This window comes from Platalea leucorodia (assembly GCF_965183815.1).
Source record: "Platalea leucorodia genome assembly, chromosome: 3".
In the NCBI taxonomy this organism is placed as follows: domain Eukaryota; kingdom Metazoa; phylum Chordata; class Aves; order Pelecaniformes; family Threskiornithidae; genus Platalea; species Platalea leucorodia.
Window position 1 is genome coordinate 49,360,789 of NC_138825.1, and position 17,495 is coordinate 49,378,283.

Consider the following 17,495-nt stretch of genomic DNA (forward strand, 5'->3'; position numbering starts at 1 on the left):
CAAAGCTTTTTATAGTAGTGGGGTGGGGTTTTTTTGTTGTTTTGGTTTTATTTTTGTTTAGAAGAGGGAAGGAACTGATTAGTAAAGTCCAGAGGAAAATGAGAGGGAAAACCACTCCTATTGCTTGCCTTTAAGTGAACTGCTGGGCAGTGACTCATCCCAGCTAGGGTAGTAATTTCATGTAACAGAAAAAGGGCAAGAGAGGACACGTGTTGGAGGAGATAGATACTTGCAAGCATGAAGCTGGAGGAGCTGGAAGAAGAGTGGGGCAGTAACTCAGCTTAACTGGGGATCCCCAGGGACATGAGCAGAGGTGCAACTGTAAGCCTGCAGGTCTGTGGATAAGACGTGCAAATCTCATGTTCCTGGAGTTTGATAACTATGGATTTTTTTTTCCCCATATTGTTTCTATCAAAGCTGATGCTAAATACTTGGAGCACTGCAATTATCATCTTTTGTTGCTGAATTTAGGCCGTGGTGTTTGAACTGCTAGTATTGACATCTGAATGTGTCTGGTCACTTGATCATTTAAGCATTTTAGCGGGTTTTCTGAGACTGGTCTCCAAGTCATGAGAGACATGTCATGTACTGAACAGACAGGAGGTGAATTTGGAGTATTGCATCATGTCATTGAAATATTGAGGTTGGTCTCCTCTTCCAAATGCTTTGTCTGATCAGTCTCAAACTCTTGGGTATGGGGAAGAGGGATCATATCTTTCTTTTTTTATCTGAGATCTTAGGTGAAAACACAGGCGGAGGGGAGGTGTTGTCATGAAGTAAGGGGGTGGACAAAATCATCTGTTGAAAATGTTCTCGCAGCCCAAGAGCTCAGAGAGGGATGTACAGCAGAGCACAAAGATGCGTTGCCCAGTGGCTTCAGTCCTCTCTGTGCAGCGGTTCCCGCCGTGTGCCAGCGCCGTCGGGGAGGCTGTGGGTTGCACCCGAACCGAACAGCACTCGCATTGCCTTCACAGCCATGGGCCTCGGTCCCTGGCACCCGTCTATTGCCAGGCGCAAGCTGAAACCTTTCAAGTGCTGCAGCGGCCCATCGGTTCGCTGCATCAGCTCTCCCTGCCCCTGGGGCATGCTGTGAAATGCGTACTTCTAAATGTCACCAAAAAATACTTCGGCACAGCTTTGGGATGGTTATTGTTTGGATGCGTTGCCAACCTTAGTCAAGACCATGGGCACCTTTCCGCTTATTAAAGATGAATTCAAATAAACAAAACCAAATGCAGCTGTCCGCTCCCTCAGCCTCCCAGGAGACACTTGCATGACTTTAAGAAGGCTCAGATTTTATTTTTTTTAGAAATTTTTAGATTTTTTTTTTTTTGTTTCTCTTTATATAAATGAAATTAAAAGGGCAAATGAATTGCTAGATGCATGGTTTGATAAAACCTGGTTTGATAAAAATGGATGCAAGAAAAGACAAAAAGAATTGTGGGCAATGTTTCCCCTCACTCGTGCCCTTCAATTAGATCACCCTGTGCCCTCCTTTGTATGGTATGTGGCTTGCATTTTTGTTGGGCTAGGGCTATGGTTAATGTCATTGCTCAAATGCCAAGTTGGTTTTGTGAAAGGCCGCGGTACCTTTGGTGTCCCTGCGCTCTGGGCCGGCCTGCTCCTCCGCGAGCAGACGCTGCTGCCCCTTCCTCTGCTTGGAAGGGGCTTGCAAGCCCATCAGCTTGCAACTGCTTCTCCACAGCAGGAGCTGAAAGCCTTTTCCAATAACCGCTTCGTTCTGCCTGTGCCTCGCATTCTGCAGAGGTTTGGAAAAGTGCTTCATAAAATGGAATTGGCAATTTAATAACAAATTAAACATTTTTGTGAACCTTCCAATGCTAATTATGGTTTTCCTAGCCAAAACCAAGAGCAGCCTCTTTTTGTGGTGTGGCTGCTTCCAAGGTATGAAGCCACATGTGGAAATTAAATATATAATTTTCAAACGTCAGCATAGGTCAAGGTTTTGTTTAAGAATGGGCCAAAGGCACTGGCTGGTTTAATTACTGCTTTTTTTTAACCCCATGATGAAATGCAGCACTGTTAAGTAATTGTGGATCACGTCGCTTCCTTGGGCTCTGCTGATAAGAGTACTCCTGGGTGGTGAGGAAGACGAACGGCTGGCCTGCGGAGGGTGCAGACTGCTACGAACCGCAGCGTGAAGTTCCAGTGCGCCGGCCACGTGCTCGGCGTGGGGCAGCTCTCGGGGCGTGGTAAGCTGCCCTGCGTGGAGGTGTTCCCTGTGGGCGCTGAAACAAACATCCTCATGGGGAACTGATGGGGAGCAGCTCCTGTGCTGTATGCTCTCCTCTGCCCCGTCGCACGCTGCCTTCCCCCGTACGGAAAGCCGGGTGCTGCAAGTGCACTGGGGACAGACTTGCAAAGGCTGAAAGAAGGCGTGTTGGGCCAGCGCTGCAGAGCTTAATGTTGGAGCTGGGCAGGTATGGTAGGGATCAAGGTTGAAAAAGTAAGTGAAAAACCTCCACAGCAATTGTATGTATGTCCTTCAAAACCAGGTCCCTGCGCCATCAGTTTCCCTGGCCGTGGCAAACTGAGAGTTGGGGCTTTAAACCCTTTGCCTGAATTCCCTCGCAAGACTAGGGAGGCAGAGGCGCTTGCTGAGAGTGGATCTATCCATCCTGTTAATCCCTTTCCCTTGGCTGCAACAGGAACCAACAACTGGAGTTGGTAACTTCCATCTGTAATGATAAATCCGCAGGGAAATGTGGGCACCAATCTGTACTTTTGGGCCAAATTTTGGACTTATACCTTGAAGGCTATTGTCTGATTCTAGGTATGCCTAGGCTTCTCCTGCTTACTTTGCGTAGGTCTATGTGTACACATATCTGTGTATTTTACCGTAGATGAGCACTTGCTGTTATTAGGACTTGGGGATCGGTCTGGCAGGTCCCATTTTCCCTGCCCCATCTCCAGATCTGCTGGGTGTCCTACAAGCCAGAGCATTCACTTGTGCGGGGAGAGACGCGAGCTGAAGTCCTTTGTCTATGAACCGGATCCAAATTTTCTGCTTTCTGGGAGGGTGCTTGGCCCGTGGGTTGGGGGATGTGTGAGCAGGGTGCCAGGGGTGAGGGGTGCTCGCAGTGTGGAAGCAGCTCCCACTTTTGTGTGAGGTGCTCGGGGTACGTTGGCATGAATGCCGGCCCCTGGGCCTCCCAGGCAGCCGCTGCGCTGGTCAGGCTTCACCCCGTTGACTCCCTGGCCAACTTGACACGAAGCCAGGATGCTGAATACCCAAGCATTCACAAGACCAAATTATCTTGTGTTTGCTGTGTTTTCGATAACGGGTAGGCTTTTTGAGGAGGTGGTGGAGGCTCTTAGCTGCTGTTGCTAAAATGGTTTGCTCAGCTCATCTGCAGGGCAAGGAAGAAGGCAGAATAAATTTGAGAGGGGTGTCTGAAGGCCAGCCCAGCAGGTAGCTGGGGTCTGTGGTGCCTTGCCTCGCCGTGTGGAGGCCTGCCTCTTTCCTACGGCGAGCCAGGGGACGGCAGAAGGTGCGACATAGCTGAGGACGGGCTGAACTCTCACAGGAGAAAGTGGTGGCCCCGGGGAGGAGAATGAGAGCCCAGCAGTGAAAGGTTAACATGTTGGCTGCCACCAGGGCGTGCTGATCATGGATAGGAGAGAGGACCCCCTATACTGAGCAGCGCTCCCTCCGAAAGTGACCCAGTCACCCGGCTGAGCCGGCAGGGGTAGAGCGGGGCTGGCAGTGCTCTTGCTTCAGTGCACCAAGAGAGCGGCTGAGCTCTGGGTTAGGTACTTGTGGGCTTCACTGAAAGGATTGTCTCCTGATTTATATAGTTTTTACTCTCGTTTCCTTGTGCCCCTGCCCTCCCACAGAGCAAAGCTGTATTAGCAAATAGACTACATGGGCTCTCTTAAATCCTGGTGCTTTTATGACATCCTGTCTCCGTTTATTAAAACACTTTCAAATATAATTTTATTTCTCGCAGTGTTGGTATGTATGTTTCACCTCTCCAGTGTCAAGACGATGAGGATGGGTTTATCAGGATAGGTTTCAGTCAACAAAGGAAACCTTGAAGTAAGCTCTGTGAATGTCTGTCACACCTGCTTTTCTAATATAGCTGTTATTTCAAAGCATAAAAGATCTGAAAACTAAAAAAAAAAAAAATTACAGCAGAGAAGTACAGGGCCTTGCACATGCTGTCATCCTTGCTCCTCAGGACTACTTACATGTCTAAAGATCCCAGCCTCTCCTTTGGCAGGTCCAAGTGAACCTTCGGGCAGAAGACAGTTCAGCTTAGATGCTGGAGTAAAGCCATTTCACCCTTACAACTTTTACCCTTCTTTCCTTCAGTGCATCACATCTGATGCTGGGATTGAGCAGTCGCGTCTTTATAACCCAGGAAATTCCAAAACTGGAAGTTCTTAGAGCAAAACGTTAACGTTGCTGCCCTGCCTATCCTGTACACTTCAGTGTGTGGGTCAAACAGCGAGTGATACGCTACGCTGACAAGGAAAATAGGAATAGGGAATGCTGCATATGCACAACTTGGCAGAGTTAATGCTAATGTAGAAACCTAAACTTTTAGTATTTGCTGATATTTAAGGTGTTTATTTCTCAGCTTTAACAATAAGTATTGCTGCTCTTCCACTGCCACACAGATTGTAAATAAGTGCCAAATTTTGAAGAGCAGCTCCAGAAAAGAAAGCGCAGTTCGTGACAAGTTACATTTCTGTGTAACACTTAAGAAATGCCAAATCCTTAAAAATATTTGAGGAACGAACTTACTTAAAGATGCTGGTGGGATCAGCTCGCCCTCCCTTGTCACTTAACCTCTTTTAGAGCTGTGATCCGGGCTGCTTTAGTAGCCTAGCTGTCGTGAGACTAAGGGGAGCTTGCAGCCGTCTGCTCCGGCGTTTCATTTAGCAGGCTAACTTTCCTTGCTCTGACACTTTCTCACCCGAGATTGCTTTAGTGACCATTCGGCTTCGTAAAGTCCTGTGTCCACATTCTTCTTCTACCCATCTGTTACTGCTGAAATCGGGTGAAGTTAAGGCATTTTTACCCTCGTGACAGTATTTAGGAAAACAAGTATTATTACAGCTCTCCAGTTGGATGCTAATGTTCTGAGCACCAGAGCGCTGCATGCAACACAGCAGCTGTTATATATTCAAGGGTGAAATTCCAGTAATAGTATGCTATATAATCTCTGGATAAATATTTATGCTTGTGAAGGTTAAGTGACTTGGAGCGCTATAAACTCCAGCCTTTTGGGCAGGCCACTGCAATTTAAGCAGTGACCTACCGATGACCTCTCCCAGTCTAGAGGCAGAGGGATTGCTGGAGGTAAAAATTCAGAGTGGATCCTGAGGCCTCTGCTGAGCAATAACGCAGTGCATAAAACACATCGGATGTTATTTGAACCCAGCTACTCGTCTCGGAACCACTTCTCATCTCTAACATTGCTTAAATTTCCTTGAAACTTTTCCCAGTGTAACTTTGTTCACAAACCCTGCACGATGTTGTCTCAATGTTGGTGTAAGAGGGTAAAAGCCTCTTGAAGATGACAAGCATCGTATCACAAGCTGGCTTTTTGGTGTTTTATTCATGTGATGGATGGATGTTACCCCTTTCTAATGTGCAGGCACATCTTCAAGGTTGTGATGCGGTTAACTTGCTTCAGAAATGCAAGTGAAAAAACAGGCCAGACTACTACTAAAACAGTTGTACAAGTTAGGTCCCATTAGGATCTGTAGTTCAGGGCCTTTCAGCACTCATGGACCAAAAAAAAACCCCAAACAGGCAAAGCTGTAGTCCTAGTGAACTCAGCAGAGTTGGGATTGCTCCAACCTTTTAACCCGAGTGTGTTTTCAAAAAGTTGTATAATCCTTATTTGCTTCCTAAGCTGCGTTCCAGGGGGATAACAGTTATAGCCTTATTTCTTTTTCTCCATCTCACTAGTGCCGTTATTTCCTACAGAAAAGCAGAGAACAGAACTCCATTCAATACAGCTGATGGGTTCCTTTGCAGTCCCACCTGTTGATAGTGCGTTAGGAACGACCCCATCAGTGCTAGACAGAAGAGCAAGCCACGATGACTTGTCTCATTTTAATCCAAGCTGAGGGGAAGTATTTCGCTTGCTGCTTTGAAGCACCAGAATGATATGTAGACTCCTGTCTTCTACTGAGAAAACAGGATGCACCCTTGGCCTTTCAGAAGCAAGCCATCCTAAATCAGGGCTCTGCTGACTTAGTCCGAAGGAAACACAACACCAAAACCCTGTCTTGAAGTAGCTTTCCTAAAAAAGCCTGATTTATTTCTACGCCATTCCACCACAGTTGGTAGCTGTTGTCAATACTTGCTATTATCTTTGGAGCAAGAACATTATCAGCAGGTTTATGGCTTACTAATGCCATGTTGAGGATTGTTTATTTTATCTGGCAGTTGATATCTAAAAGAATGGCTTTAAGACAACAATATACATTTCAGTCTGAGGAACTCATTAATAATATTTAATCCACAGGAGTCTTAGGTTTTATTTTGCTTTACTCTGCACTGGGAAATTTTTTTTCTTGACTTGTCCTCTCTGAACTTGCCGAGCACGAGTTCCAAATCCCAGAGACTGCATTGATTCTGTTAAGTACTTCTGGTCAGGAGAGATGCACAGCATCACCAACAGTTTAGCATCACCTCCTAAAAGCAGGAAAAAGACAAAACATACTTATTTACCTCATTATTTTCAGTGAGTTACATACACTGGTAATGTATTGATCTACACGACAACGAGCGTAGGCTACTATTGCTTTTATGAAGCAGAAGACTGTACGTGAAGAGGGCTGTTGAAAACAGACAGCTCCTTCAAGAGAAGTCTATATCTAACAATATGATACAAATCTGACATTACTGCAGGAATTACACTTTCTTTAAAACTATTTCTGCATAGATGAAGAGCTAGAGAAGAGAAGGTGACCCAAACACAAAAAGGAGTTGTAGCACAATACCATGCATATGTTCTGTCTCCCTCCTTTGTCTTTGCTACAGGGCACCACGTTAAGGAATGCACAAATAAATATGTGACTACACCCTGTAGTAATAAAGATTGAAGCTTAACTTTTAAACTGTACCTGACATGAAACACCAGTGAAATGCAATTATTGCCCTTTACACGATCCTATTAGAAATGTTGTGATTATTCCAAGCGTATTCCTCAACTGAACCTTGGAAACAGCAAGGTTTAGCTAAATCCAGGAGGAGTTCAGAACTCTCACTGTGTACTCGCACTGCTCCAAAGCCAGAGTCTTTGAATAGAGGCTCACATACAAGGGAGGAGTACAAGGTCATCCTCTAGTTTTACACAACAAAGGAGGGGAAAGATTGGAAAAAGAAATCTATACCGTTAAACAAAAGTCAGAATAATCCCTCACCTACAGAGTCCTGAAGCAGATGCGTAAGTTTGCTGTTTCGGTATGGCACATGAGATCGCTGTTCTGCTATTGCTCCAAGAACATCTGCTAGGGCAGACAAGCTGCGGTTAATAAATGATGTCTCTCTCAGTGCTGCACCCGTCACTCCAGACATTCCTAGTACAGTGTAGAAAAAGGCAATGGTAAGACCAAGCAAAGCTGCGTCAATTGTAATTGTGAAAAATTCTGTTGCTGTATCATCTACTTTTGATGCAGCATTTTCGAACACAAATTCTGAACCATGACTTCCATGCCAAAAGCAAGATGTAGTGATTTTTTACTCCAGACTGCCAATACATTGTTCAGTACTTCTGCTCTTTGAAGGAAGGTTAACGAAGGTTCAGTGCCTGCAGATGGTCTGAAGTATCTCATGTTAAAGTTGATCTCTTCAGCTGTACAACGCATCTTGGCTCCGTTTGTATTATGGAACTGAGAAAGTAGGAACACCATAAGACCAGACAAGACAATGCTGCTTTTGAAAACATCAGTCCACAGTGTCTCCGGAGAGAAGCCTGTTGTGTTCCACCATTTTTTTAATAGTTAACTGCCCTGTCTGTATCCCTCAGGAAGAACAGGAGAGACACTGATGGCATAAGCCGCAGAAACAAAACTCTACAGCAGCCACAAGTGTGAGGGATTTATGTTCACCAAAGTCTGTAAGGGGCTGTTCTTTGTGGTATGATTTGCTGTAAGGAAATCGATGCCTTTCTACCATCCACCCAGCATGGTGGTACGTAGCTATGCTGTCCTCGAGCAACACTGGAAAGGTTTGGTCTACAAATCAAGTTGCACCAAGTTCAAGAGGTGCTGCAAGCTCAACTTTGTGATCGGTCTGGATGAGTGTGCAGTTAGGAGTAATTAATTCTTCCAGTCCTTACCTCTGCCATTTGGGAAAGAGAAACTTGCTGTTATCATTTAGCATCACATTCTTCAAATTCAACCTTTCTTCAGGATAGTGGATGAGCTACAGTTGCATCTGCAATCAGTTCTCATTACCCAGAGCACACGATCCATGCTAGGCAGAGCTACTGGTAGTGGGACGGTCAGACGCGGCTAACAGTTTCCTCCACTGCCTTCTCTCCCACCTCTAGAGAGACAAAGAGGCTGTACAGAGAGAGGCTAGGGATCTTGTTTTCCCTTTAGGCCAGTATTTTCCCAACTGGGAGAATAAGAGAGGTGTCCAAGAGGCAAGTGTGAAAAGGCACAGCAACAGAAAAAAAAAACAAAACAAAACAAAACACAAAAAAACCCCCAGAAGTCTGGACGGTGAGGGCTGGAGAAATGTGACTGTGGGAGAGGATGGGGCTGGAATGGTAGAGTCTCTTTGCAGAGAGGCACAAAACAAAACAGTTTGGAAGACCCTGCCACAGGGTGTCAATATTCTGAGATAGGATGCCTCTCAGACTACTGGGGTCTGTGTCTACAGCCATCCCCAGGCTTCTTTTACGACCAGCGAAGGTGGGCTCCTGAGACAATGGCTATCACCCTAAAGCAGAAAACTGCAAATAGGTGAGGGGGTACACGTTTAAACTCATGAGTATCTACATTTGGTCAGATGAACTTCCACAAAGCATTTAGCCGAGTTTTCAAACTGAAACCTAGTTTGCTAAAAAGGGACCACTTACTTAGTAAATGCTGTAAATGATGCAGGATGGCCGTGGAGCGAACAAGGCAGGGTGCTGATTACATTTAAATTGTGTGAGATGCCTGCTACTGCTGCTCGCTTAGATTTGTTCACATTTTAAAACAATTACGAGTTAACAGCTGCCCTCACTTTTATCAGAGTAAATCCAGCATCTTCAAATCTCCACCAGTGCAGCTGATGGCAGAGGTCAGTCTGCTGTATGTGCTGGGCCACCTCTGACACTGATGTAAGTGAGCACAGTTCTGCTGGGCTTCACTGGAGCGTCTGGCCCTCCGAGCCCCAAACCAAGTACATGTTTGTCCTGGTAGAACTGAGGGAACAAACACACACTCTGTTGCTCAATTACGTGTTTACCAAACAGTTTCGAGCAATTAGAGCAAATGAAGAAAAAAAACGTATTATATTAGGTTTCTCTGTAGAACAAAAGTTTAACAGTGAGCAACAGCAAGAATTCTTGGCAGTAAAGTAAAAGACTCTTTCATAATACTGGTTCAGTTTTCAAAACATTATTTCTGGAATGGTACATTTGGCTGCATGGCTTTTCTTGGTAAGAAAGCTTGTCCTTTAGGAAATAATCAAGTTTTTGAAATTATTGTGTGCATACAGGAGGGGGGAGGAGGAAAATGCTTTGAAGAAACAATGAAAACAGTATTATCTTTTCAACACTAACTTCCTCCAAGATTTTTTCCACAATAAGGCAGAAAAACCCACACATGGTGATATCAATTATTACAGATATTTGTAATATTTAAATAATTTATGCACTTTAAACATTTCTGCACAAAGACATGCTAATTTTCAAAGTAGAAAAACAGGACTAATAAAACCAGTCTGAACAAATAATATACCTATGGTATGGGTAACCGCCCTGGGCTTACTTTAGGCTTATGCAGTCAGAATTTCAGTTAAACTGTACCCATGTAAAACTGGAACAGTCAGGCCAACAAATTTTGTTTATGTCAGGATCTGTGGGTTTAAACCACCCCCTGTGTGAAAGCAGGGTAGCAGATACCCCTACATAAAGAGGTAAAAGCAACTATTGTAACCTAGATCTGGGAGGCGATCCATGCCCATCAGCAGACACGTTCACTTACCGACACACTCGCTACCAGCCAGATCCACCAGCTGCAATCTAGTTTTGACTTGCTTCAGTTTCTCAGCAGCTTCAAGCTGTGCTGGTGAAGAGGCTCTGGAAGAAGAGGTGGATTTATTGTCTCTCATTTTTTGTGGAAAGGTGCAGGAAACCTCTTTATTTAGTCTCTGACTGTTTTGTTCTTCTTCCCATGAAGTACCTGGTTAATGGAAAACACAAACAAGGGGAGCTTCTCACTGACACTGGAAATTGAGACGGGGAAAAATGGGGCATCAAAAGGGGAAGTACAGTATCTGCTGGTTTAGGCTATTCTAACAGAAGCAATATGCAGGCCAGAATCAATGGCACGGGCAGGCCAAATGACTTTTTCTATCTTATTTATGGTTTTGTTCATCAAACCGATCATACCAGTTGGTAACGAGACTTGGGTGTAGGTTCTGTTGTATCTAATATCCCCGTTGTTCGCACCTCTACGTGGAAAACAAAAACAGGAGTCCAGTAAGGACTTTAAAGGGCATTTTTTATGTTTTAGATTAGATTGACTGCAACCAAAGTGAGATTTTGAATGTTTGGGAGCAGTAAGCTCTGAAGTCTGTTTCTATGTATTTGAAACATCACCTGCTGGTGCTCTGGCAAAAAAAAAGTTCATCCTGCCTCTTCTATTTTGTCCTTTGCTGCTGTTCGCTCTAGACTTCCTTCAGCCCTCATATGCCGCTGCTGCATCTCCTCATGATGAGCTATTAGCTTCAATAGCATTACTCCCACTCATTCAGGTTGGTTACCTACTATGCTGGGCAGTTCTGTGGCTGCACTAGACTGCTTTGTGTCCTTCCTCTTCCTCAGCAGCATCATCTGGCTTTCGCTTTCTGCTGGGAAGGAAGAGGAAGACAGATTCTCTGGGAAAGCTGCTTTGATGTTAGCTTAGCAGGAATATATGCAAAAGGGCTTTCCCGAAGCAGTTTTGCTTTTTCTCGTCAGTGTTTTGGTTTTCATCCATCTCTCTTTCTCTCCCTCTCTCTCTCTCTCTGAAAGACATAAAAGAATAAAAGGCACACACTCTGCTACAGGTAATAGAGACAACAGACTCTCTTGGCAACTTAGAAGAGTCTTGTTGCAATAGTACAAAGTTCCCAGCTGCAAAATTTGAGTAAGGAACAGATGGAATTGGGTTGCAGAGCTCTGTACCTCTCCAGCTAGGCTGTTGCTAAAACCCAAGCTAGCTGTTCACAGTGTAGACAGAGCAGCTGTGTTGGTTTACACAGAATAAATGGCTTCAGGCCATACAGTATAAAAATAAGTGTTCTTGCTCCTCTTCAGTTTGAGACAAGGAAATTAAGAAACTGCTCTCCTCAAACAACAGATATTACTGAAACAAAATGCTAAAAGACCTTAATCAAATCTGAAAAAGTGCTGGCTTGTCAACCCTGGCTTTAGGTGCAGAACTCATCACAGACTTTACAACTTTTTATTGAGTGACTTAGATCTCCAGTGTTGAGCTATTTGACAATTGCACCTAGCTTCTAAAATCAGGAATTTCTCCTTTTAAACAAGACAGAATGCGCTGTCACACTGCTAGAGCGAGGTCCCGTTTGCAGTGCTGCTCTGCCCCCCGTATTGCACATCTTCATCCATGCACTATGAGCTGAAAGCCTGAGTCTGCATCCAACATAAATTAGACATTTCTACGGAGCTTTGCTGCCAGACAACATGGCGTAGTAGGGTGACTGCGATTCGAAATGGCAAGGGGAAGCCCGGACTAGGCAAGATGGCTGGTGCGCTAATGGTGCAAACACTGTTTTTTGAAAAGTAACATCTCTCTGATTGACAAGAACCTGGAACTGGCTAGAGCTCACATCTGGAGCGCTGGAGCTGCAACCTGTGAAGTAACTGTGTCTTTTGGCAAGGCCCACAGGTAAGCGAGGGCACTGTTTGCTCTGTTTTGCTAATATCGTCGGTTTAATTTCTGATAGCAATCTAAGGGAAAAATGTTAAATGTTTTCCACTTTCTAAAACCATATTATTGTTGCAGAGCATGAAGGAGATGGACCACAGCACTGGAAGCAGAGACCCTAATTACAACATGAGCAAAAGAAAACAAAGTTAATCCCCAAGAGCTGAAGTTATTCCTAAAGCAATAAACTGGTAGGTCTTGGTGTGGTAATGAAAAGTAGAAATATAGGTTTTGCCATAGTAAATAAGACAACTATGTTGTCCATTCCTACAGTGGCCTATTATTAACAGTTCAAGAGACTCTGAATTTAATGGACATTTTTGCAAGGCAGCGGGTAAAAAAAAATAATTCTTTCTCACCCAAAAGTGTATGATGATCCCTAAAACGCATGGTTAGCTTTACCACAAACTTAGCATGAATAATTATATATGTCATACGAAGTGATTTAATGACTGTATTTGAGTATCTATCTTATCGCTATCTTATCTGTCTTATCTTATACCTTATCTTATGAATTATTGATAAAATTTCATTAGTTGTTTCATGCTATAAAACTTCAAGAACTCTGTACGTCAACACGTGAAGAAAAGTGAAAAGCTTTTATGAAACTGAAAGTTTCAGTAGCATTCAGACATCCAACTGGTCTGTTATTTAAGAAGGTACGCAGAAGTTAAACAATGGAAAAGAACTGAGGGAATGTATTAAACATTGGAAAAAGGAGGAAAAAACAATATGAAAATCTCTCAGTCCACGAACTGTTTTTCAAAAAACAACTGGCTCTACATCTTACATTTTAGTAACATCCTACTTACCAAAGTTATCTCCAGAGATAATCGTGGTTATGGTCAATGTAACTACCAGATGAGAACGAGAGGAATGAGCATGCACCAGTGTTGGGTGCGTGACTCTCAGCTGTAGGCCTTTGTTGACTAGGTGCAAAAATTCAGATACATTTTCAACAGTTCTAGGAAGTAAAGAAACAAGCAGAAGATTTAACTGAGTCACAGTAAAAATCACACGAGAAAGCTGACAACTTAGACATGAATCTAAGCATTTCTACTTCCCTGCTCTTCTAACTTCTTATAGTAATCTCAGTTTTGAGCTGCACAAACAACTGTATATAGCCTTTTTCAGGTGGGATATAGTCATATAGGTGGGATAAGATGAAAATTCAAGACAAAAGCTGTGATGTAGTACTGAAAGTGCTGAAGAAGTGGCCTGCCAGCCTTGCAGGTCTATAGGTACTGTAGCTCAGATCTAGAAGTGACTGAAATTTCTACACCTCCACACTGTGGAAGAAAAGACACAGATTTAGACATTCCTGGAATCTCTGGTCTTACAAAAGTGGAGTTGTCCAGTTTATGTTAAGGTAGCTCCTGTTCTTTGGGAGGTAAAGAATTAGAGAAAAAAAAAAAAGAAATTTCTCTGGGCCTTTGGAAATCATATTTCACATTTGGAATTAAATCCAGAATCCTTGGAAAAAAGTTCAGTTCCACTGTTCAATGAGCAGGGACTCCAGCACAGCATCAGAATAGACAGGCCTAAGTTTCTATAGACCATTTTATCATGCACTGTTTTCTTTTCCAGTTAAAGGAAATACTGCAAATATGACCAACTGAAGGGAAAAAGCCTAACACAAAGTGAAATAAACTGATTAGGTAAAGAAAAAAACCACTATGATTTCCCTCAGGTTTGCAATGTTTAAAACGAATGAGGTAAGATTGCCTACCCTTTCCTTTCACTGCATTGCCTTCTTCAATAATCACTCAAGTTACATCAGCCAAACATTAGTTTCTAGATGGGGGTATAAACTATTATGACTGCGTATCACAGCCTGGTTACCAAATGCCCTGTAACACCAGAACCATGAATAACTCTGCCAACAGGCTACAGGCTGGGTTCCACATCACTGCAGTCAGCAAAAGCAAGCACGTGATAAAAGGCAAGGCCTGACTTAGATTTGGCCAATTTCAGTGAAAGTCACACTGGACACAAACTTATTTTATGCTAAAAAGAGCCATACTTGAAGAGTCTAGAGACAAAAGAGCTATACCCACCTAAAACAATTGCCTCTGAAAATAAAGCAAGGGCATCTGAAGAACAGAAAAACACTTAGCCACACCATGCTTATAGACACTTAAGAGAAGCAGCCACCTAAAAGCAGCTCCCTGTGTAACCAGAGCTGCAGGAGCTAAATGATCACTACAGACTTCACCCGTCAATCCTGAGCCGCACATGCTGATGCTGGCCTCCCCTGTAGTATCGCTGCCTCTGTGCATCCACTGGTAACATCTCCCTGCTTGTTTGTTTGACCTGGCACCAGCAGGGAAGCAGTGGCTCTAGCTCCTACTGTCAGAGAAGGCAGAGCCTCACGCTGGGGTGATCCGACTATTGCCTCAAGTCCAAGGAGGCAGATCTTGCCTTCCCGAGTTTTGAACTGCATCTGCCAATAGCTCGTCAGCCGGGACCGGGCGGCCCGAGGGGCGAGCAGCCTTCGCTAGGACGCAGCAGCAAGCCATCAGCTTCTGCAGGCTGCTGCTGTGCAGTGGCAAGGGGTCAGTGCTACAAGCTGCTGTCCTCTGACGAGCATTTGCAGAAGATAAGCCTCAGGGTATGCTGTCGGTGCTGGCCACCTACTGGGAAACTGCAGTTGACTTTGGAGGTAAAAAGCATCCCCAGCCCAGCGCTGCAAGCTTGGCACAGTAGCTTCTCAGCAGGACTGACAGTAATAATTTTTGAGTATAATCTCTGCGACTTTATCATGCTGTATGTACCACACGTTCCAGGACCAGATTCTACAAAGAGAAGCCCTGTTGCGGTTAGGTTAAAAATTTGATGCTGAATGTTCTCCAAAGTCAACCAAGCCATAGAAGAAGAAAGAGACTGAGGTTTTTGTGGTTCAGTAAGATGTACATGTTAGCAGGAAAGAGACTACTGTACTTTAATGGATATATGGAGAAGCCAATGAGACCCAGCAGGCCAATATATTCTAGATGAAATATTATCACAAATGAGGATGTGTTTTTATTCAAAGCAGCAACTGTTTACTTTAGATTTCGGGCAGCTGGGTGGCCTCATTCAATGGTTCCCTTACTTTGTTTGGGTTTGCTTTTTCTTATTAACCTTTCTGTGTAATTATTAATATAACCTGTTTATGAATTGGACTTTTTTCACTGCTTGCACTGTAATTGAGATACAAGTCCATATTCTTATTTATATTTGCATTAGAATTGAGTATTTATCAATTGATTGAGATAAGTGGTTTTTAAGAGGTGCTTAGTTCAAGGTGCCAGGTTCCTTTACCATAAATTAAAATTTACAGAAATAAACAGAGCAGCCATTTTATTAACTAGAAGGACAAATGAAACCTTATTGCAGCTTCTAGTTCTTGTCTCTATGGCACAAGTCCAGCTACATCTCATCTCTCCCTTCCCCAAAGCCTAGGAAAAGAGATGGGTCACCCACTAACCATGCAAAGCTCCCTTGGGAAGGGGAGCAGGCATTTTTCAGGAATGAATCCAGGCCAGCATCTTCGCTACTGAAATACCATAATTAAAAATTACTTGGAGGTTCTGATGAAGAAGGAAAAATCCAACTCCAATCATACCCACATTATATGCATCCATCTTAATTTTCTAAGTCATACAGTTCCTTTCTTCTCTAGTCAAAGGAAAAAGATTACCTCCTTCAAGAAAGATTCAGCACACACCGGATAGGCTCTGCTCCCAACCTCTTCTGAAGGACTTTTTCATTCCCTTGACAGCAGAGCCTTAACCAGATGCCAGAAGTTGGAGCAGAGTCACAGTTGGGGAAATCCAAGAACAGAGACAGAGATAAACCCTCCAGTCAGCATAATGCAGACAGAGAGGGCAAAAGGGTTCAAGCTCCAGTCATTTTTAATTCATTCCATGCTCTTACGGAGCATGCAGAGAGCAATCAAGGATGCAGAATTTCTCTGGAAATCATGTTTAACCTCAAGACTGAAGAGCAGGCATGCCCCAGCTAGAAATGTTAATCCTTCCTAGAATATTGCAGTGATTATTATTTCATAGAATGAAAGGAGAGGAGTTATATAGCCCCCATAGTGAAGAAAGCCACTTTACAATTTCTCTGGGGTCCCACTTTTCTATGAGCAGTTCAATGGCTAGAAAATACCAGTCAATAAATGTGTATAACTAGGTAGAATAAAAGTATGTTTGCGCAACCCTCCAGTACATTCTTGTATTCTTATCGAGGCTTTCTGGCAATAGCATAAACCCACATAAACAAACAACTACTAGTCTGCTAATGTGTCTAAGTCCCACAAGACAAAAATACTGCCTTCGATTATTTCCACTGAGGGTGCGTTTTATTTTAATTGGCGGGGGGGGGAGATGCTTTTCATATCTGACTTCTCATTCCTCCTGGAAAAGTAAAGATTAGACCATGACAGGCATTATTACAGAGAAGTGAAGAAAAACATCATGTTTCCCCCAGAAACATAAAACACTATAATACCGTGCTAAACATTTCAATAGGGCAAGATGTTTCTTTTCACAAACATCATTTGCCCAAGGAGAGGAACATTTTTTTCTATGTTTCTAGACCTCTCTGTAGTGCACAAACAGAAATGTTCCCTTCCATTTCCAGAAATGCTGGGTGCTCACAGGGAGATGTCCAGTAGCTTAATTCCACTGGGTAGCATCACCTCTCTGGTGCCACCAGTACTGCTTGTCAGAATTTTTTTTGCTCATGTTGATTTAATACTAGCATAAACAACACAGCCATTACTAAAATGAAGCATCTGAAACAGACTCGCTCTTGTTAATGGATGAATTGTTATGAACATGTGATTTTTACCATTTAAGTTAGCTGTTTTATGTATAACAAGAAAATATTATACGTTTGCTTTGTATACTACACATACATAACACCAAGAATCATTCCCATGTGTACTAGAACAAGCCTTTGTAATGCTTAGTAAGTACAAGAAGGCATTAAAATAAGTACAGCTGTAGCCTTAAATACCTTAGCTCTCTCTACACCGTCAAGATGTGTAAATAAGAATCAAACTTGCCACACACTGACACTGGGAAGGCATTCATCTTAAAACTGAATGGGTAGAAGCTTAGCTACTTCTTAGCTTTTAATTTCAAGAACGTGGATTTTCAAGAACTATGTGTTCAAATGCCAGTATATCAATTCCCACTTTAATGCCTCCAGTTATGAAAACAGAATACTAAGCAGTGTAAGATGGGTATTTATATTAAAAGATCACTTAAAATCTTATTCTTTCTGGAGTACTTTTTTTTAACTCCAATGTGCGTAGGGAAAGCTACCATTACAGCTGCTTAAAAATCTACAAGAAGTACATACATTTC

The 17,495-nt window shown here is 43.3% G+C and overlaps 1 protein-coding gene across 1 annotated transcript in view; it reads right to left on the reverse strand.

The window, feature by feature from the left end:
• Positions 1 to 6,518: 6,518 nt before the first annotated feature.
• The window catches only part of KIF25 (kinesin family member 25), a gene marked incomplete at both ends in the record, with an annotated part of 42,205 nt that continues 31,228 nt past the window's right edge, over positions 6,519 to 17,495 (reverse strand). The window contains 4 exons of the mRNA XM_082305983.1: positions 6,519 to 6,676; positions 7,408 to 7,563; positions 10,186 to 10,383; positions 12,948 to 13,099. Coding sequence (XP_082162109.1) covers positions 6,519 to 6,676; positions 7,408 to 7,563; positions 10,186 to 10,383; positions 12,948 to 13,099 — 664 coding nt within the window. The remainder of the gene's footprint in view (positions 6,677 to 7,407; positions 7,564 to 10,185; positions 10,384 to 12,947; positions 13,100 to 17,495) is intronic.